Source organism: Rhopalosiphum padi, chromosome 2 (assembly GCF_020882245.1).
Source record: "Rhopalosiphum padi isolate XX-2018 chromosome 2, ASM2088224v1, whole genome shotgun sequence".
Lineage (NCBI taxonomy): Eukaryota > Metazoa > Arthropoda > Insecta > Hemiptera > Aphididae > Rhopalosiphum > Rhopalosiphum padi.
This window is the reverse complement of record NC_083598.1, coordinates 80425336-80450504: the sequence shown is the minus strand read 5'-3', so window position 1 is coordinate 80450504 and position 25169 is coordinate 80425336. Positions and strand designations below refer to the sequence as shown.

Genomic DNA, 25169 nt, shown 5'->3' with positions numbered 1-25169 from the left:
CATAACCGTAAAGATTGGTATTAAAGTTTTATACACTGAAATGATGCATAACAAAATTATCATTACCGAACAACATAATGCAGGTTAAATTAAAATGGTATTGAATATTTGCATATCGAATTCATATTATAATTTTGCGTTATACTTTGCGGTGGTGATAATTTTTACTCGTGATCAATACATGTTCAGTGATAATCAAAAAATGCAGAAATATTATGAATTATAATACAGGGAGACCATCCTTTCATTCCACCCCTGCGTACCTACACATATTCTGGAATCGGACGGTTAGAAAATACGGTTTTCAATGGATATATCTATACATTTTTTTTCTCGGACAATTCACGACGTAAATATAGCTGTATAATGGAATAATATTTATTTTCAATCGTAATCAAAAACTCGTCACTTTCAAACAGTAAAATAACAATTGTTCAATTCTATCGTAATAAATATAATAATATTTTATACACTACTGACACTTTGGTGTAATATGCGGATCGTTATGTTGCTTTATTTTCAGTAATAATAATATAGTAAGTATATAGTATCTATTATATTATATAGTATATAATTCGGAGAGGCTAACTGCATAAAGATTATTATATTATATTATTTGATTTTCTGCGTACCTATTGTCGGCAGACCGACGACGTTAATATTATAACAATATATATTATATTATATTATATAAGTAGCGTGTGTGTGTGTGTGTCGGTGTATGCACATAATATACAAGCAGATAAAAGAGAAATCGTACAACATTTCACCCCATAGTTTAGCAGCAATCCCGTACGGGACGCGACGACGTCCGAAACGACAACAAAAAAGTGCGACGATATTATATTATTATTATTATTATTATAATCATCGCTTATTATAATGTTTATATGATATAGACGAATGGCGAATAATGTGCGCGCGGTGTTATATCATAATACAATAAACGCGGTCGGAACGGTCCACTTGAGGCGAAAAAAAAATAAAAGGCCCGTAATAGTATAATAAAATATTATGCGTACGGTAGGTAAGTATATTATATCATAATAATAATATTCATATAATATACCATTGTGTGTACGCGCATCGAGTGTTATTCTCTATATATAAATATATATATATATATATATATATGTGTGTGTGTATGTCTGTTTCTGTGTATATTCTAACACGCGATATTTTCGTGTTTTCTTAACCCCGCCGAGGAACGTGCTCCGTATATAATAATTTAATATTATCATATATAAGTTTATATTATACAGTATAACAATACGACCGTCAACCGATATCATATTGTTATGATTATTATTATTACCACTATTATTTTTATCATCATCGTTTTATTCCCGAACGGGACGAGCTGCGTTTTTTTTTTTTTTTTATATAATTTTCGAGTGGACCGTTCATAGTATATTACAAATAGGTTATATTATATTATATTATATATATTTATATGATACTCTTTGAAACAACCGTTGCAGCAGTCGATACGAAGATATTATTTTGGGGGACATTTTTCACTCCGTCGCATTATGTTCCGTCCATTATACACAATAAAGCTGCACAGCCCCTCGCAATGGGACATATTTTAATTGTTATTAAAATATTTCTCGTCAAACTGCATTGTACGATATTATGATATCCGAATACTAAAATACGTAATTTATATAGTATACGTATGTGCGCGTTGATTATAAAATATTATTTATCAACTGAAAATAAATGTATTTTAAAACACAAAAATTAATTTTCTTTAAAAAAAATATATTACATCTTCATAATTATTTAACTATTAATTCATTCCTCTGTATATTCCTATTTTTGCTTCTCGACTTCTCGTCGTGTTTATTCTGACATTTCCTTTAGTTTCTCTCCTCTTAGCAGCTCAATTGACGGACCAGATTCGCTATTATCAATCTTATTCTACTCCTAGGTCACCAGCTCATCCCACAAAAATAAATGTATTTTAATTTAGTAAAAAATTTCAAAATTCGACGCGTTTTTACGCTATTATAATAAACAAGGTACGTATACATATTACAGTTATATAAATCATTAAAAACATAATACAATGGATTAATAAATAAATACAAATGTTGTGGATGGAAATAATTTTATTTAATACTTGTACGAATTAACAGACTTTCCACTTGAAATTACTTGATTTTACTATGTATTTTAGTAAAATATAGGTTTTATAGCAAGTATTCCAAAACACGATTGTTCAATGTGTCGGATCTAAAAATGTTAACACCCAGAGATACTCGCATTTTTATTGAATCAGTGAAACATAACTTACATAATTCATCAGAATTTTAGTCACAGAATTTTAATCTAAAAAAATAGATTATTTTGCTCACAATTTTATTTCATATTTTCATACCTATACTTATAGTACTTATACAAAAAATAATTGAACAACAAAAAAATCTTCACATGCACACAATATATATTATTCATACATAGTAATTTGTGCAATATACATCAATTAATATTTTTAAATATTTAACTTATTGTAATTTTATCTTAGTTAAAGTTTTAGAAAGTTATATTATCGTAACCGTACGTCAGACTATACAGAAGGTACACAGAAAGCGTAAAATTATAATATGCATTGATGATGGTGGTGTACCTAAATAGCCTATTCAGAACGCCGTATGGTCATGTTTTATATTATTATTTAAAAAGGTTAATTGTAATTTATAATATAGCTAGATAACTTTGATAACATATTATTATTATAATAATCATACTTATAAACAATTATAAAAGTTGTTCACATTCAAGTATTTAGTAATAACTGATAATTCAAAATTGGCCATATAATCAACGTCATTCGTGTTGTTGAAATGCATAAATGTGATAAATGATAAGTACAACGTTAAATACAAGAACATGAATAAAATAAAATAATTTATTTTATTATTTCTCTAAAGTAAAGATTTAAAAGTTTAAAAAATGTACTACCGTGTATCGTTAGTGAGTCTATATAATGATAATATTGAGATTAAGAAAATATATTCAATGTCATCGATATTTTCATATTAAACGGTATAGTTTTAATTTAAGTAATTATTACTATATATTTGTAGTAATATAATTTCAAACTAATATTAAAAAAATAAAAAACAACTATACGTAACATATTGTATATAATTGTACATAAAATAGTAAATATAATATATCATATTATGTAATAAACTTTGTACTTGTATCACCGGCTTTATCTTCGATTTCGACAAGTACCTACGATTGTTACACGTAATATTATTATATATGGGTCTATATCAATAATAGTTAATTAATAATACTACCGTTTATTACACTATATAATATATAGTATATGTGTATTGTATACAATGTAATTACTAACTATCCTGTTCACAACTTACGTGCATTTAATTAAGCATTACTAAAACGATATATTGTATCATGAGTATATTGTTTATGACTAAATATGACGTCACAGCCCAATTGATAATTAATATTATACCATTTATACCAATATTAAGTCATTAAGGACTAATATATTATACAGAGAACGAATTATTACGAATAATATGTAATAAAAAGATTATTATTAATAATAGGTAACATCCATCGTTGTCTGCAAAGCGATGAGTTTTCTGAGTATTCTGTACATTTCAATTATACGTCTAGTAATTTGATTCGAATATCTGTCATTATAACAATATAATATTCTATAAGCCGATTTGAATACCGTTTACAACACATTTTTCTTAGGATAATGTTTCGTTATATTGTTATATTTAGGGCTCGGAAGTTGTAGGGGTTGCATCTTATTGTTCTACATGATGCTTTCAATTTATAGCAAACCAAGCGATAAATCCGAACTATACATTGGTAAGCTTAAAAAATCGAAAATATAATATACATTTTTCATTGATTTTTATATGCATATTGCGAATATTCAATATTTTCTATAAAAATGTATTTTGTTTTTTCTAATCATCTATGTATTTTAAAGAATGTTGAATATAAAACTCAATAGTCAATATTATTTTACGTAGTTATATTTATAGTCATTGTCGTTAATTTTATGATAAAAGTGCGGTGTAAATTTAATCTATATCGCGTTGATATATCGAAATATTATCTTATACCCTTGATAAGTTATCGACTTAACTTACTGTAAATCTTTTTATTGTTAATTCGTTAGTAAATCTGTTACACACAATTGATATTTTACAGTATTTTTTAAAAATATCTTTTCAATTTAAAAATATGCTGAAATGCCAACCAACTTTCCATCATATTTATTAAATGTTATCTATGAATTTATTTTTCGATATTTTTTAATTTACTTTTGTGCATATTATTATACAGAGTGTATCAAAAGTCTTCATCCGATTACAAATGTATATAGCTCGGCAAACGTTAGCCACTAGTAAACGACCCGTATACTAATGAAAATATAGATAACCAAGTTTATTTTAAGTTATCTTTCGATTAGTATATAGGTAATTTACCTGCGGCTAACGGTTTCCGAACTATATCAATTTGTAATCGGATGAAGACTTTTGAAACACTCTGTATATGCACAATATTTGATTTTTTTTAGAGTTTTGAATATTTTTTTGCATATTATTTATCATTTTTTTTATTCATATTTTACAATTTTTTCGTGCATATTTTGCTTATTTATCTCAAATAACTAACTTCCAAGCCCTAGTTATATGATTTTATTATAGTTATTATTATTATTATGTCATATAAACGTGTCCAATGCTCTCAAATGAATAAATATTATATTATATTAGACAATATATTGCAGTCAAGTATATGTCAAAGCCGAGTAAATATTACAATTTATAATATTTTACAAACAATAATAAGTCGTGCGCAATTTATTTTGTCTTAGTACGAATTGTGAGCAGGTTCACCGTGAGACTTACATATATAATAAGCTCTTTCGAGGATTAAAAAAATTACTTTTAATATTAATATTATTTGTGGTGAATTTCAATACAAGCTATACGTATTTAGATTATAACTTACTATTTTTTTGTTTAAGTTCTATCAATATTATAGTGTATATTGTATAGTATCGATAATTTTATATAGTGATATATTTTCAGTATAAAAATGTCATAAAAAAAAAAAAACTCAAAAGATATTCAATGCAATAAAGAGATAGACTGAGACGTTATATTTTTTTTATAGAGATTAAACATTTTTATCAATAGGAAAATAATTACATTTAGTATAGATACATTATATATTTGTATCTTAATTATTTTTATAAATATTGCAGTATAGATATTTTAAGTCGGTCTCACATGACTCGTATAATGTATATACCTACTCTATGTAAATTTGTCAATCGATATATTTTAGGATTAAATATCACCTATATCTCGTATAGTCGTATTGCTAGTAGATAATAGTACAAGGGTGGCCAGCAAGAAGATACTCGCGAACCACCAATATATTAATAAATATGGAAGAGCCAAAATGTAAAAAACAAAAAAAAGGTCATACAAAATGCATATGAAATTTTTTTTTGTAAAAATGTTACGATGAAATGCGAGCCGCAAAAGTCAATAACTTGCATGCGGCTCGTGGTCCGTGGTTTGGCCACCCCTGATATAGTAAATAAAAAGGTAAAGTAAATGATAATTTTCAGTCTGCACTCACTCATATGATTCCACATCTTTTATAGTATTTTATTACCTTATCCGTATTTTGTAGACATATACACACTCACACAGCACACACTATGCAAATCGGCACTTATAATACCTCAACTTAATACCGTATGATTACCTAAATTTATTTAAAACAATAATGTAAACAAATTAAATTACAAACATGATTTTTAAAATAGATGTTAAAATTAAATTTTTTTTAGACTGGAAACTTAGAAACACTTATAAATTCACCGAGATCCAGTAATTATCTAGGTACGGTAATATCGTTGATACCGGTAGTATTCAAATACCGGATACCGGTATCAAAATTTAAAATACCGTTAGCCCTACCTCAACTATTAGTGTGTTGTAATGTAATATGTATGAATGATTAAAAAACGAAATATAATTTTATACGGAGCGGGGATCAACAAATGCTGAGTCAACTATAATTTAATAATGAAATTAGCGATGGCGACGACAAGAACGGCTGAGCGATCGAGCAGTCGTGATGTGTTTCGACTAACAACTGGTTATTTTAATATCTTTTCATTATTGTTTTTTTTTTTATGTTATTATAATATAATATTTTTTATTTGTTTCAATTAATAACTATTTGTTTTTCTTTCATATCGAAGTACGCACTAAAGCGTTTGTGGCGAGAAAACACTCAAGTAAAAATAGCGAGACAATATAATACTTAATTTATTTTCTAGTACTCGTTATCGTGGTTAGTTGAGGAATAGTACGATTTTGTCAAGGTAGAGGTTTCACTCTCAAACATCAAGTACTTTTTATCATGAGCAATTGTTTGAAAGTAAAGCAATCTTAGAGTTATAAAGTATAAACTCTGCGGAATCTTATTAAATTATTTTTTGTGCAGTACTCGTTATTGTGGTCACCAAAAGATTATTGAGTAATCGCTTACCGCTGTCCGCTGGTATCAATATCTGCTTGTTTGATAGTTTGGGAATCGGAGTTTCGGGCACCGAGATATCGAATTATATATGTCGTGCCTTTGCATGACGTTTACGACAAGTATATGAAGAACATATTTTACAGGATCTGTATAATATAATATGACTGAAATACAAAATTACTTATTTATCCTAATAATATTGGTTGGAACATATACTCGTATTTCAAAATTTAAAATACCATAAACAATTTTTTTTTCTTGAGATTTCAACAAATATATTTTAATATCTCGAAAATTACAATTAATAATGATTATAAATTATAATTATAATTATTTATACTCAAACATGTATATGGTAAAGCTTAAGCTACTCAATTTGGAAGCCACATTGAAGTATACTATTAATCACGTGTATATAATTAATTAAATAAAATTTATATTATTAGCTGAAAGAGCGTTGATGAGGGGGAAGTGGATATCAAGAGTGGTAAAAACAGATTTTAACTGAATTCTTTGAGGAAAGAGAGTTGGAAATTTAGAAGCAGATATTATGGAAGTATTGGAAGTCACAGTAATCCTCACCGCAGCTAGAACCACAGACCATTATTATAATATTTAAATATTACTGAGCATAATAGCACAGTGCAATTATTAAATTATATTTTTTGAAATAATAAAATAAGTTATTTTTATTTTTGATTATTAATTAGTAATTATTATGATGATTTGTAGTTGCTTTCACTATTTGGCTATTTAAATTATTAAAACAGCGTTTTTCGTTAATACAATATTATATTAAACATATTTTAACTATTAAAATTAATATTATTTACATTTATAGACTATCTTGTCAACTATCTAGTATCGCAATATTGATTTTTTAAGTATTTTGCCCATTTATGCCCATTTATGTCCGAGACAAAAATGTGTAAAATAATATTATTGTATCACCTGCAGAAGCCCATACTGCCTATATATATTCATGAACGATATTATGATTGATGCGGTTCGGATGTTGCGTGCCATGTTTGTACATTAAACCGAAAATATAAACGCTCGAAAACCCAACCACCGTATTTTTAAAACGGAGAACAGTGCGTGCTATTACGCGTAGTATAAAGTATATTATAATATTATAATAATATGTACATAGATACACTACAGGTCGTGTATAGTACATGTGTACTGTGCAGGTAGCGTTATCTCGACATTTGAATGATGACGAGCGTATTTTGAATTTTCAGAGTGTTTAATTTATTTTTAAACGATATACAAGTAAATAATAAAATATCTACAAACGCGGTCACGACTCACGACGTTATCCGAATTTCTTTTTTAAATCCTACTCGGCGCGCGCGTATACAGTATCATAGTATAATATCATACTATTATGTGTGCGTGAGTGTATTTATTTGTCAAGAGAGTGTGAAGTACAAATAAAAAGGGCGAGCCTCGCAGCCGTCGACTGCATTAAAGGGTACATAAACTCGAGGGCCTACGATTTAGTGTAGTGGACTAATATAATAATAATATAGTGCCTATGATATAATGATAATAATAATGCATGTTAACTGTATAATATAAGGGTAATTCATGTGCGTGTTGGACGTGGGTTGTTAGAGCAGACAAACCTTATTCCGACACTGTACTCTCTGCTGTAATAATGGTTTTGATGAAAAATTAAAAAAATATCTATCAATAACCGATGCATTAGACTATTAGAGCACCGTAAAATATTTATTAATGTAAAAAACAAAAATAATATTTACTGTTCTCGTCCTATTCATCGCGTATATATATGATTAAGAACTGATCTACCTAAACTGAAATAAACTATTCACATTATTGCAAACATAACTATGTAGACCACGACGATCAATATAGTGATTGAATAAATCAAAATGTATACAGTTCAATCGAACAGTTACATAATCTAGATATAGAATAGAATATATTGAAAGACGAAAGTACATAATTTGCATTAGTCATCATCACGAACCATTGTTTCAAAATTACGTTCAAACTTATTTTCTTTTTACCTTTGTTCGCTTTTTTGTATACATTAATAATTATATTATTATACTGTTTTAATTTATTGAATTACTTAATTATCTTAACGTGAATAAAAATATTAAATAATTAAATTACTATTGTATTTTTTAAAATAAAATACACAGTATACAAAGATTGACTTTATAAAATAATATAATGTTATTAATGATTGTTGTTTGCAGTTCATCAATAACAATTGAATTAATAATTATATTTAAATAAGTTTAAAAAATGTGTACCTATATATATATATATATATAATTATTTAGTTTACGTGAGAACAAAAAGTATTTTAAAATTTTATTGTTATTAATTGTGCATTGTAATAATTATAAGTATTGACTGCAAAATTCACAAAAATTAAATTAATAATTTAATTTGTTTTTCCCAATATTAAAAATTATTATAAAGCGGGTAATTTAGTCCAACCTATATAAATTCCTTTTTTTTATTCCAAACATTTGCATTAAATAATCTCACTATAATTATCCATTAAATAATTTGCTTTAATTTAAAATTTTAAGGAAACCAATTAAAAAAGCTATGTTATTAAAATACCGTGTATATATTATAATATTATATAGACATGAATAGGTAAATAGTTATTTTCTACATACCAACCATTTATTTAGTTTATTAAAAATAATTGTATTTTATTCATAACTTGCATGTTAAAATATAATTTATTTTAATTAAAAATTTAAGAGGATTAATATTATTAAACAGTGGTTTTAAAGTATCAATATAGTTTATACTGTTTATAGCTATTTAAACTATTTTAAAGTCAACATATCGTTTTTTTTTTTTTATTTAGCTTATTGAAAAATGATATTGTTAGTCATTACATGAATTTTAAATAATAATTTGTATTCATTTAAGCTACATACAAAACGTAATCTTTTTTTTTTAAACATTTGATTTTTTTAAATTAAGCTTTTAGTATATTTAATAATATATAAAAAGTAATAAGTAATACTATTTGACGTATCTCACCTAGGTATAAGGTATAATATCTAACTTAACCAGTTCTTAATAGTGTTCATATTATAACTTTTATAACAAATATATTTATAGAATCCTACCGGTTCTACGAAATTTAATTGATTCTTTCATATGGCTTGGTTTGTCCGTATCTATTTTAATTCCCCATAAGTGAAAATGATCTTTTCTACATTATATGTAGCGATTTCAAATTCTGAGTGATGAAAAATTAATTAAAAATTAAATATTACAAATAACGTATTTATCCAAAGAAGATATCTTACATTCTTATTTTATATGACCAATCGCACACTGTTGTATTTTATAATTATATTGATCTTAAATTATAAATTGATAACAATAGTTAGACGCTGTCTATCTGTTTTAAAAAAAAATTTTAACAGGTACGCCTGTACGCAATTAACCGTTAAAATAAAACGGTTAGTGTACATGTAAGACCAATAAAATACAATTGTAATTAAAAAAATAAAATAATTTTTATTTTTATAAATACCTTCTTATTAGAAAGGTTTGAGAAAAATGATTAATCGTGGTCAAAAAGCTTGAAAATGTAATACAAAATTATGCACAAGTTGTTATTATAGCAATTTAAAAATATTAAATAAATATATTATACCTACCTAGGCAAATAAAAATTGTCAACAAACGTATTCGTCAGATAATTATTTACACCGAAAAATGGAAGTTTGATCGCCACATATGATATACTCTATAAGTTTTAAGTAATAACTATAATGACGAATAGATACATCAAAAAATTTAGAATTTAAAAATGTAGCTTTTTTACAAGGGGGGGGACATAGTCGATGAATCACGCCCTATATGTATTATATAATATTGTCGTAGTTTGTACGTGGACGGCGTCGAACGTTAAAGCCTCTCAAGTCAGACAAACGAGATCGAGAAACGGAAGAAACAAATAATAATATAAATAGAACTGGACACACTAGACTCACTCACGGTTTTTCTATGGCTAAAGAGAATTCCCCAATCTTCCCAACATGTGAAACCAATCTCACGGTCAACCACATCATTTCTGACTGCCTAAAATATAATCCAGAAAGGATCAAACACGGGATATCACACGACCTCGACGCAACTCTTGAGTCTAATCATCAGCAAAATACAGATTTGATTAATTTCCTTAAGCAAACCATTGTATATAACCAAATCATGTATAATGTATATATTAACAAATAACGAAATATAAAAACATAATGTATTAACATAAATAGTATGTAAAAAAAACTAAATGTTAAAACAAAATACAACTATAATAGCCCTTGCTGCCGAAATTGTAAGGTGATATCAATAAAAATAAATAAATAATAGAAATCGAAAAATCGCAAGTACGACGGCGATCGCGTGCGAATCGGTCGCCAAAGTCCGTCGGCCACGGCAGCACCGTATTATAATATACGCATCGTATATGTGATGTACATTATTAGAGCGTATTAGATCCGGTCGACGAGCACAATAATATATTACAACGATAATGTACTCGTAATTTATTATAAAATATTAACAATTACACATCACTAATAACACACACGCGGTGCGCATAATATATTATTTTAATGTTTGATGGTATACACAATATATATATGTTGTATATACTACGCACATATTACGATTGTGTGAAGTAATATACGCGAATAAGTATGTACAATATACGATGGAGCGCGGGCGCTGCGGGACCGCCGCGGAAACCACCGTTACGGCGGCGGCGTGTGCGATTATTTTTTTATATTTCTGCGCCAGTGGTCGCGGCGCGAGAACGCGCGTATTATTTTATATTTATTATATTATTATTGTTAATTCGGGCGATGGGCGTGCCGCGAGCGCCGTTCTCCGCGGGACTTTTAACTCGCGGCCCGCTGCAAATCAACGTCCACGTATTCTAATACATTACATTTAACACAATATTATATATAGTGTTATTGCCACACTGCAGTATATTATAATATATAAATACGACGCGCAATAAATATTATGTATTATGTGCGCACTGCGCCGAATCGCACGCATCGACTTATTCGAGTCCCGTAGTATATAAAATATACAAATAAATACGTATTAATGTATATACGTACTTGTGGCACACCGCGTGTAGTGTTTGATAAAAAAAAAAAAAACCCTCCGAGAACGTTCGTCATCGGTCTCACGGTGGTCCGGAGGAGTTTGATTTGGAAGCGAACATGCAGCAAATGGACGGCGGTTATTGTTGTAGAGCATAATATGTAATTGTTTATTGTATAATATAATATATCGTATTGTGATGTTAAATATACGATTTGTGGACAGAGCGAAATAACTCTGCCTGGGACTCCTCGGGATCTGGACTTACAAGCGGCGTTGTCAGAGCACGGCCCAATAACCTGTAGCTAAGCCCTAAAGTTAATACTGGGAATGGAAAAAAAAAAAATCAACGATATATTATAGGGTTCGGCCCAACGACTAAGTCAAGAATTTGAGAGATTATATAGACCAGCGGTACTCAATGATGGGATTTTAGAAAGGGCCAAATGTAATTTTTGAAAATTAGGACCTCTGATATAGACTAATAATTCTGCCCTTACAGCGTATATTTTATATCATAATATATATAATGCATATTATATTGTACTGAATCTCGGCTGGGCGGTAGTGATTTTAGGCGATGGATCATCAAAAGAAGCCGAAAATGTGTCGTTGTAGGAAATCCTACAGTTCCCACATTATTAATGGCGCAACTATTAAAATGTTGTGATATTTTATATTCACCCGCTTCAGATGGTTTCTCGGGATCGCTGGTGATTACGGCAGCATCCTATGCTATCAATTCTTGTTTGGATAATAAATAATAAAATACTGTATTTATATAAAAACAATATGATATAATCTAGGATTGGCAACAGCGCGTTAATGCTAAATCATAGAAAAATATAATAATAAGTAGTGTAGTGGCTGCGTCGGTTTACTACACGTGTATACGAAATTTTACATTGTAATATACAAAGTGATTCGCCGAGCATTGTCACCCTCGTGTGTTTGGAATTTTCAAATCAACTTAAAGACCATATTTTAAAGTTGTTGAGAGTTTTTATGTACTGCCCAGTGCCCATAGTGTATAAATTATATATTTTTATAATGAATAATATATATGGTACCACTCATCGAGTGTACCTATATAATTTTTGTCACCCCTCTTTTATTACCGCGGTTAAACGTATATAATATAGTATATACTCAAGAGTGTGCAGTGTGTGCATGTGTCAAGGCGTCGTTATCGTGATTATATTATATCTTATTGTTATTGTAATTATTTTGCGATTTATAATTTTATTAATCGCGTCGATTGTCCCGGCGCGTTCATCCGGATGTATATTATATGCTTCCGTTCTCATATATAAATATATATATATATATTTATTGATTTATACAGAGTAATAATAAATGATGACTAACTTTGCTTATTCTATTATCGATATTTTTTAAAGTAAAATAAGTATTTTAGAATTGCCTAAAAAATCAAAATAATAAAGAAAAATGTTTTCAATGTATGTACCTTTATTTATTTTACAGGTAATTGATTATATTTATATTATACAAGTCTTTTTCACACGCACAGTTATATTGTATCGTATAAAATTATCATTATGTATATTATTATTTGTTAGTATTTTGTGTTATATACTTTGTAAATCGCATTACAAAATTTATTGTGACGTTTCGACGTGTGTATAATGTATATAGATGTACCTCTATACTATATAGGTATACAACCAGAATGATATAATATATGTATAATATAGTCACCCCAAATTGGTCCTCATCATTATTTAAACTCAACGATGACGCTGTTTGATCCCCGCGAAATCGTTATGTCCGCGCGACCGACTGTTCATAATAGGCACATTTCAATTACACGTACAACGCGCTCTCTACCATATATATATATATATATTTATCTATAGGTATATTGTATTAAGTCGCACCATTATTATGCGACGTCGAGGGCTTGAGGTGTTACATACCTGTGTATACAAACTGTAGCCACTAATAACGAAATAATAATAATAAAAAAATATGATTCCGTTATGATTATATTGTTGTTTTTTTGTTGGCGTTTACGCGTCCGTACACAACATAAACAACAATAATACGGCAACGGGTGCAGAGCAATTTCGACGTGAGTATATTATAACGAATAAATCTAATGGGTACCTATACATATATATACATATATCAGTATGGTATAGTAGCAGTGGCAGTAGCGTGTTTGAGAGTTAAAACTAACGATAGAGCACGCACTGTTTATAGCGTTTTAAAATTACGTTTTTAACAAAATAATGTACATGATGGGAAAAGTTTGAAATAATTTCAAAAGAAACTTTATTTTTTATACAATTTTTAATAAATTAAATCGATTTTTTTTTTTGCTTGTTTCTGCGAAAATATTATGTACCTATTACATCACTTCCGCTGAAAATGAATAAATTATGATCTACGTAATCTATAAACAGCTTATATTAAAGGATGATACCACTGAACCGTTATTTTAATATGTTATTATGAAATAAATAAAATTATTATGGTTCCTCTAAAAAACATTTTCAGATCAACGTACCCAGTGCATGATGATATTTAAGTACCTACCAATTAACAACACGTCAAAACTAATTAAACAATTCAAACCATATTATAATAATTAAATCTAAATAACAAAAAATACGTTTTTTTTCTCTTAGTTTTTGAAATGTAAGTTGATATTATGTCCATAGCCCGACCATAAGTTTGTTAACATTAAAAATCAAGAGCTTAATATCATCTATAGGTATTGTATTGTTATTGTATAAGTATGTATACGTCTTATAAATGAATAAAATAAAAAGCTATAGAAACCTCAAAGAAAACAACAACTTGGGTTCTTGTCCATTGAAATATATAATGTCATAGTGCCGTGAATATAATATAGGCAGGTAAAGGTTTTAATATTTACGGTTTATATTTTTTGTTATATTTTATCATAATTTTCTCTTTGTACTACCGTGGCGATTATAATGTTATTGTAATGATTCATGACCGGCAACTGCAGTTGTTATAATATAGGTATATACGTTAAGAGTAGGTATATATTTATGTACTGGCTGGTTTTCTTGCAAGGTATTCGGTTAAATAAATAAAGTGATTTTAAAAAAAACATACCGGACAAAGGAAAATGTACACACATGTGTACTATACAGTGGTCTTGACGGTTGTTTGTTATTATTAAATTTATATAAACGGTGGGATACGGTAAGTTTGTTTTTACCCGAATGCGATTTAAAAAAACATATTGAATTATTTTTCATTTTGTATTATTATAATATATTATACTATTGTAATGATGTAAGGCATATCCATCTATGGATTATACTCCGCGAGATCAAATGTTTTCGACCCGATCAATTCGTTGTTAAGATTAATTAAATCATTATGGTTATAATAAGACGGCCCCGGGTATGTAACAGTATTATTATGTATAGAGCGGGTGTTACGCGGATGTTATACCCATGCATGCATTTCATATTAAATAATAATAGTATATTGTGTCGGTATTAGATGTTATCCATCTAATAGCTATATATGTTCAAAACCTAACACTACAAATACTCTAGATAGTATATAATAAATAAATATGTACATATCACCTATTATGTATGAATATATAATATTGTGTAAAGGATATTTTGCATTCTGTATTTATTATAGCACTCAAGTTGCGCAACACACATTATGTACGCGCCATCCAAATATAAATATTATCTATACATTTCGAGAAAGACATTTTTTTATTTATCTTGAACATATATGCAATGAGAAACATTTATACAGTACCGGTATAATGTACATGATATTTCGCTTTCACATCGCAATGTATAACATTACTTGCCACACGCCACGTCTATTCTCGTCATACATGCTTTATAATGCTGTGTGATGTGATGGATGTTCTTAATTTTCAATTTTTTTTTCTTAATATGATACATTCATATTATTTTGATTTTTGCAATGATTATACATTTATTTATACAAATATATTCATATTTATTGTTTATGTAATATGCACAATATTGTACGAGAATTGTATTTTTAACGATTGTCTTGAGATATTATACACAAGCGCAGATTCAGAGAGAGGCTATGGGTGCTCGGGCACCCCCTGTCATCTAAGCCACCAACAGGGATATTAAAATTACTCCAGAAGAAGTTATTGAAGAATTATATATGTGTTACAATAAATGTAAAAAATTAATGTAATTTTAAGTTAATATTTAATACTAATGTTTGAAAAAAAAGTTTGGTCTCATAAATGAGATAAAAATTAGAAAGGTGTAACATTATTTTTTTTTGAGCACCCCCTGTTAAAATTTACTGGATCTATAATATCTGTACGTTAGTTATTAATTAATTATTGCAAAATCGATATTTGTCGAGCTCAAACTAAAAAAAAATCACTGCGTTCGCGCCTGAGTAATTGCGTATATAACTACGCTGTTTCCGACTCGTACACAAATACACAATAATATTAAACACATATACTTATTATAATACAAATAATTTATACATATAATATATACTTTGGCGAATAACATTTTGTTAAAGCACACGTGCATATAAGACAACAACTGGTATAACCTATAGCTATACTGATTATACCTAATACTTACTATGTTAGCAGCAGATAAATGATTACTCATTTAAATTAATAAATAATTAATTTATATTTTGTGCATTGCATCAAAGTAAAAAAAAAAAAAACCCGAAATAATTTCTAAGTCATACATGCATTACACCTTATACAGTTATACCTATAATATAGGTACATGCACCTATAATATAATGACTTGCAGCACTACATCTATGTTTACTATACATGTATTAAGTATGCAAATTTTTCGAATCAAACAAGTGTCTAACAGTAATTATTATTATTCCGATATAAATATCTATAATAATTATACACACCACTCGTATAGATAGATGAGATCCACGATCGTTTGTATACCTATAATTGTATTGTAGGCAATCATTGTTTATATATTATAATGTTACAATATTTAAGTACATTGTCCGCTGCGCAGCCGTCGAGCAAATCCACTTGATGTAACAATAATATACATAATATAATGATTTTTGACCGTTACCAAAAACCGTGAAAACGTATATACTACGCAGCGCGCAAAATATTATATACATCTCTCTCTATATATATATATATATATATACTTACTGTATAGGCAAGATAGGTACCTCTATAATAATATTATACATTATTATTATTTCGTGTCGGTACTTGGAAATGTAATTCATGACCGTTGTCGACCGCGTTCCACCTTCTTACACGGACCAAGTAAAAATATAATCCACACATACACACAATATATGATTTTGATCGCACTTATAGCAGTTTTAAAACGGCTCGCGGGCGCCACGAATGACGCGACATGAGAATTTTCACACACTTTCACACACATATATTTGTAGGTACAGAATGATGACTACCTACTGAAAATTAATATAATACTAATATATACAGTGGGTTAGCATGTTTGAACTTTTTTATCATATTGAATGAATAGATATACAAAACACATTATATATTTTATTAACGTTAACAGTAATTTATTTCATGTTGTTTTATTAAAAATAATAATAATAATTTTATTAATAATAATCAAGTTTAAACGTTAGAAATATTGGTACACAATAATATATATACGTATACATCGATCAATTTTAAAGTCGATGATTTATTCGTTTTTTCACAATATATTATATTATAACTTTATACATGATTTACAAGAACGAGAAAAAACATTTATACGAGTACTATATGTGTAACATAATTGCAATTCAAAAACATTTCTCTATATTATCGATAATCTAAAAATCGTTTAACACAATATAAATAATAACTTTTCCCAAAAGGGTTAAACATATTAATAGTCATATAATAATGTCGGGCAATTTTATAGTTTTGCACACCGAGATTATTTGTGTAGACCGTTTGGGTGAGTGCTTGTTCCATTAAAAAAAAAAATACTAATTAAGCAAATAAGTATGAATAAGTAAATAAATGTATTATTCTGTAAAGAGTAATCTACGGTTTCAATTGAATAATAAAATAAAATCACACAAGTACAATGTGCATAATTATAATAAAAGACTCCATAACTTTAAAATATATATGTTCCTATAGTAATATTGTAATTTAGTAATGTCAAAAAATAATAAAATTAAATCACATGTATTGCAGGTAATAATGATCTTACTTACCCAAACGGACTACTATACATACAATAAACCTCGGCGAAAAATAACAATATTAAATTATATTTTGTCGTATCTATATATACGCTATCTATATAAATATACATAATATACTTATTATATATTAAACTGGGAGAAAAACGATCGAGTAGAACGAACACTGTGAACAAATTATATAATTTAGTAAACATTTTACGGGGTGAACGATAATGACTCATGGGAAAAATGTTAAGCGTAACGGGCCTATACTTTTCATATACATAAGTAGGTACTTATACTATATATGTATAAATTGTCGTGCACGGCAGTCAAACATCGAAAGAAATTTCGAATCATCTACATTTGACGGGAAATAGGAAATGATTACGGTAATCTTTTATATTATATATATTATACATTTTCAAAGACGACTAACCAAAAACGAGATTTCGCGAGGACCTAAACAAAAAAATACTGTTGCTCACGACTATATATATATTATATAAGGTATATATATATATATATAGCCGGATACAGGTATACACTATAAGTCTGTAATATGATTTTCTTTTTTTTTGTTGATATATCGTCGTATCGCACTCGACAACGTTGACGCGGGTGAGTCCACAACGAAACGAAGGTAGTTGTATACATTAAAATACGATATCATTTATGTTATATAATAAAAAAACGGAAAACGGTCGCGTTTACCTCAGTCGACTAGTTCGGTTTTGCAGACGGTGTCGTCGGGCGTCGGGGTAGTGGCCTCGGTGTACGGCTGCAGCGAGGGCGGCGTGGGCGTCTGGTTGCGGTCTTGCACGATGACGGCGGGCCACGGGCCGCCTCCGATCATCCTCTGCAGGCCCAACGACTGGCGAACGCGTGCAACCGGTGCGCGGCCTGCAGCTGCTGCTCGTAGTACCGCTGCAACAAGCCCGCCGGTTCCCAGACGCCACTACCGCCGCCGCCACCGCCGTTCCGGCCGCCGCATGTCATCGTCTCGTCGTCGTCGTCGCTACTCGCGGTGGCCGCATTGTTGTTACCCGCGGTAGCGGTCAACGCGGCCATCGGATCGTCCCGGTGCAACTGTTTGCAACATGCGTTTCGGCGGATCCGGCGCCAGCAGGGACGCGACGTCGAACTGCCGTTTCTGCGCCCTGGCCGGCACCAAGAGCTGCCGCGGACTGTTGCTGCAACTGTTGCTGTTGTTGCTGCAAGACGGTCGTGGGCCGGTTGCGGGACGACGGGTTGGAAGTAGAACGGGTGATGCGGGTGACCGGCCGCGGACTGCCACAACGCCGGCGGTGACCTCTGCTGCTGGTGCTGGTGGTGCAAATGTTGCGACTGCTGGTGGTGGTGTTGCACGTGATGGTGCATGTGGTGGTGCTGCTGCTGCATCGACGGCGGCGGTGGCGGCGGCGGGTGGAGGCGGACTGGGCGAATCGTTGCCGTCGTCGTCCACGGCCAGGCCCATGTGCCGGCGGACCTTGCGCTGCGCCTTCCGGCGCCTGAAGTCGCCCTTCTTGAAGTCGTCCACGTTGGCCGGGTGTATGGCCCAATAGTGGCCCTTGCCGTTGGCCGACCGGCCGGCCTTGACGAAACAGTCGTTGAGCGACAGGTTGTGCCGGATCGAGTTGCGCCATCCCGGGCCCCGGGTCCGGAAGTACGGGGTAGTTGTCCAATATTGTACTGGTAGATGTCGGACAGCACGAGCTTGCCGTCGGTCGATCCGAGTATGGCCATGGCGATCAGTCCGATGTAGCTGTGCTGCGGCTTCGGCTCGTCGGCCGCCTGCAGTCCGCCGCCCACGCTGCCGCTGTTGGGATGGAACAGCGCGACCGGAAAACCGCGGCTGGTAGATGGCCGCGGCCGCTGCCGGATAGACCGGGCACACGGCGCCCCATCCACCGGACAACCGCAACCGTTCGGCCTGCAGCGCGTAATTGTACAGATGTAACCGGTACCGGTTGAGGTTGGCCTGCTGCGACGAGTCGGCGGCTGCGGCAGCGGCAGCGGCGGCGGCGACGCCGGATTCCGAGCCCTGCTGCAGCTGATCGTCCGCGGCGGTGATCATGGCGGCCCTGCTGCACATGACGGCGGTACGGTCGCGAATGAATACAAAACGACAGCGCTGCACACGCGTTGTCCGCGGCCGGTACACGTATATCTCTCTATACGCGCGCGATTATTATTGGTGTACGCCTACGACGCGCCGCCGCCGCTCTCCCCACCGCCGGCCGGTCGTGCCGCGGTACAACAACAAATACACAAACATCGAAGCGGCCGCCGCCGAGCGTACGTGCGTAAATATATACAAATTTGTTTTATTTTCATTCTCCCGCGCACGTATATGTGTGTGTGTGTGTGTGTGTGTGTGTGATGTACGTTTTCTGTGTTTCGATTTCTGCGCTCCTTTTCGTCACCAATCCGTTACCGTCACCGTCACCGTCACTCTCTCAAACTCTCTCTCTCTCTCTGTCTGTCTCTCCGCAGCGGTGTGTTTCGTGCGCGCGGTTTATTCTCTCCGCGTAGTTTCTCCGTATTTCTCTCTCCCCCACCGCGCCCCTCGCACGCACACACAATTCTCCGTTACCGTGGCCGTGCGTGTCGAGGGGTGAAAACACGGGTAAAACATTCAGCGACGCGACCGATAGTTTCTGGGCGTGACGGCCGGTCAGCGTTCCGATTGGTCGGTCCGGGCGCCGCCCCGTTGCGTGCACTCCGCCGCCGCCGCCGCCGCAGCGAGTTACGGTTGCCACGGCGGTCTCTGCTCTTCGGTCCCGCCGGTCGCGTATTATATTATATGTACCTATATACTTGCATATATATGTATATTATTATATTATATACCTACGCGTTTCGGCCGAACGGCAGAGGTATACGCGCGAATAGAGAGAGAGAGAGAAAGAGACCGGCGGAGAGGGATGCGACGGCGATATATTATTATTTATATACACATAGAAAGGGGCGCGCGCGAACGATCGTGAGGGAGACAGATTTAGAATGTATATAATATAACAGTTATATATATATATATCGGCAGTGTGTGTGTCTGTGTACCTACTTGTATGGTAAAAAAAACAAATTCTCGTTTATGTAGTTTCTCTTTGAGATTGTTCGATATATATCGTGAACGAAAATCTCCACTAAATTGCAATATACGCGAGTGTGTGATGTACGAATTTATTATTCGAATAAAGTTAGGTACATTATATATATATATATTTATATTATATTATAACGAGATAAACCTTCGTGTAGGCTTATAAATTAGATAAGCATATACTTAGGATTTACGAATTTTATTATTTATTATGTGCGGTGGATATCGCTCATATTATATAGGAATACGATAATTATTATGTCGGTCATCGTTTCGGAAACCGTCGCTTTTTCAACGCTCTGCCCGCAATTTATAATATTATATATACCGCCTAGTACCTACACCTATTTCGTATATTATATTGTAACAAAATAATTAATGCATTGGAACTTGGTGGTAGGCAAGTCTATATATAAATATATAATATACCTATATAAGCAATATTAGAAAAATTATATACAAGTATTATACGTACGTTATATAAATTAATTTATATCAATACTACTTATATATTATATCATATTATTATACCACGCATGAGTAAATTATACATTTATTTTACAACATAAAATATTTAATATACTTCATCAATAACAATACGACCATTATAGAACCATATATTATATATTAATATATATGCTCTTTAATTGACAAAATTAACAAAACAATAAGCAAGGTTATGATATAAAATATAATAGGTTTTGAAATTTCAAGTATATTATTATAACTCTTTTATATATTTAAATACTTATAAGTGCTAAAATAAATCAAAATAATTTTTTCTGTATATATAATTATATTATATTATTACCTATCACTCAAATTTATATAGGTACACGGAGTATTTTTGGTGCAGTCACATAAGTAAAGGTAGATACTATATTCTTCCTAATCTTAACACAGAAAAATATAACTGTATAAGTAAAAGTACCGACCTGCATAGCGTACCTATTTATAATTTTAGGTTCATTAGTAGGGTATTTTCCTCCAAACATTGTTTTAAACTAAAAATATATTATGTCCTTTTTCTTCTAAGTATTAAAATATTTTAACCGATACCAATGTTGACATGTTGTATATATAATGTTGTGAATCGTATATTTTAAATAAGGGAGAGTATAAGCAGGCTATGATCACACTATTATGCACAGTAATAATAATATATTATCAACTTAATTTTATAATTATTTAAGCTGAATAAAAATAACTATAACTAGGTATATCGTTTAGCTGCCGACATATTATATGCGGACACCAGCTTTAGTTACTTCACTAGTATTATTAGTAAATACTCACTAAATATAGTACTAGATAATAAAAACTAATCAACTATAAGCTTTAGCTTATTTAAACCAATTAATTTTGTTGTACCCAATAATAAAATAAAATCATGTCGACTTAATGGTATATTGGTACAACTATTAAATTGCTAACCATAATGTTATAATAAATTTCAGTATTTAGTTGTATCTAACTCTATTAAAATATAATTAGACCAACTATATTTTCTTCACCTAAATTTATTTGGCCAATATTTTTTTCCGCATGCGTTGTATATTAATGGCCGGTTTCATTGTGGTCGCAGATCCGTGATTAAAGAATAAATTTCTATAGGAAATTATAAAAGGTAAAATAATTATTCATCTGTCTAATATATATCTTTTCTTTAAACAAGTATTCTTTTGTTACTGAAATGCCCTGAAAATTATGAAAAAAATAATTATTGTTAATATAATTCATACTTCATTTTTTTTTCTGTTAATATAAAATGACTAGTGCATAAAATTAACTTATAATGTGTATTATTAATGTTGCAGATTTAAACTTATGGCACCATCAGCCTCTATCACAATAAGCTTAAGATACGTTTCATTTTATTATTCAATTTTTTTTAAATTAAAATATGATGTATTATTTTTATTGAAAAATAATTGTTTTTATATATTATTATAATATTAGATCATATTTTCAATTTAAGGATGGCTTAGATTAATGATTATCTGTAGATGTAGTATTACTTATTTTAAATTAGTAAATTAATATTTACGCGGCATTACTTATTATACCTACAAAGCCATTATTATATATTTAATATTTATATATTCGATTATTGAATTTTATTTTTTTATGTTTTTAGGGGGGGATTGCTTATTGTGTAATCAATGATCATAATATTTATAAGACTAACTAAAAGTTAGAGGGCTTAAGCATTCGTTTTTTAATTTAAATTATACCCCAATCTTAAATAATTTATTATATTACTATTTATTTATTAACTTTATAATAATGTTTAATACTACATTTTTGAAATCGACCTTCTTATTTATATTAAACATGATAAATATATTGAATATATTATGATATTGGTATCGATATTGACGATATATTAATAATTAATATACCTTAAGACTTAGCCGCTTAGGTACATAATATTATTATCTAATATACCTATAATATTATATAGTACCTAACAATTATTATTGTATTAAATATTGTTTGAAATATAATAATTATAGTTATAAATACTAAAGTATATATAAGTTAATAAATATAAAAAATATATTAAAATATATCTTTATTTACAATATTTCACAATTTACTATTTATATCTACTCGGATATATACATACACACTCAACAAACCGTTAAAGTCTAAGATAAATGCAGTTCATTATAAGTATAAAAAATTAAAACCAACTTACCGCTAACAGATTATGTTCGGAACATCGAATGGGTACAAGCAGATATAATCAAAGGGTTATAGTTTGTTATAGACTATAGTAACTATATATTATTACGTGACTATGCCTACCTATGAACTGTAATTAGATATATCATACGTTATATACAGTGGACTTATTTCGTCGTCTCGGTCTGAAGGGATAATAAGTATACCTATATAAGTATGCGTGTATAAAAAATTATACTCCAAATACGTGGTTTTTGTTTTATATAATATTTCTGAGCATTTAAAAGGTTGTCAAGCGTATAGGTAATAAATATATATGTCTGTGTATACTGTATACTTATTATTATATATTTATATACACCATATACACTAATACCGTATGTGTACACAAACCACACCCATTTAAATGCACAACAAAAATCGCACATATGTATGTTGTATATATAATATTATATATATATACGTGTATATGCATACTTACCCGTGTGTTTATATATATATCTATGAATAAATACAAACGCGAAATAATAATAATAATAACATGTACGTGGCATAATGACAGGCTGACAACAATAATATATGTGTAACCTTGTCCATCCATTGTGGCAATATTGAATTTGAAAGGAGAGACCGCGCCTTTGAACCGGGCCATATGTGACGGAAAACATGTATATAAGGTCACTTTTTTCTCTCTTTTTTTATTACGCCGGTCCGGGGGAGACTGCAGCAAGCCCAAGCAATAATTTGGTTACGCCAGTTTTGCTTTTTATATATTTATTATGACGTATATAGAATATAATATATATATAGGTATACGTCGTACTGCATATTAGCGCACCCGACTATCGAGCGGCGTACTTATAAACCCCTTTTTGTCCCGCGGTGAGCGCGTCAATGTCATAATCGTGCAGCCGCAGCAAAAGCGCGCTTACAATAACGGCGCGTATAACCCCGTGGGCTTATTATATACTTAAATACGACGACGAAGACCGCGAACACGACCACGACCAGCTATACATAATTTATACATATTATATATATAATAATATCGAATTAGGGAAAAATCGTTTACCGCCGAGCGATCGACTATATACAATATGTAATATACATGCATATATGTATATATATAGCTGAGCTTATTATTATTATTATTGGCACTCGTGATATTATAATATTATATTGTTTAATAAGTAACGTTTTGTATACGGACCAACCACGAATACAATATACAAACATCACAAAGCAAGTATATTCTAATCCGATTATAAGCAGCGATGATGTCTATTATTATACATGAATTATGTATATAATGTGATATACCTACATATCATATAAAATAATATAGGTATATGTTTTGTTTAGGAGACCATATAACTTACTATATACATATATATATATATATCATAATATGTATAAAAGAAATTGTATATAGGTAGATATATAATCCAGCGTCCCGCACTAAAACTTTGAAATATTAACA

At 30.8% G+C, this 25169-nt stretch overlaps 1 protein-coding gene across 1 annotated transcript; it reads right to left on the bottom strand.

Annotated features, from left to right (window-relative positions):
- Positions 1-17267: 17267 nt before the first annotated feature.
- Positions 17268-20304, bottom strand: LOC132922708 (forkhead box protein D1). The gene is given in 8 exon segments (XM_060986360.1): positions 17268-18774; positions 18777-18987; positions 18989-19072; positions 19074-19130; positions 19132-19321; positions 19323-19567; positions 19570-19743; positions 19745-20304. Coding segments are annotated over 8 exon segments (1371 nt in total). The 5' UTR covers positions 19991-20304; the 3' UTR covers positions 17268-18610.
- Between the last annotated feature and the right edge of the window lie 4865 nt (positions 20305-25169).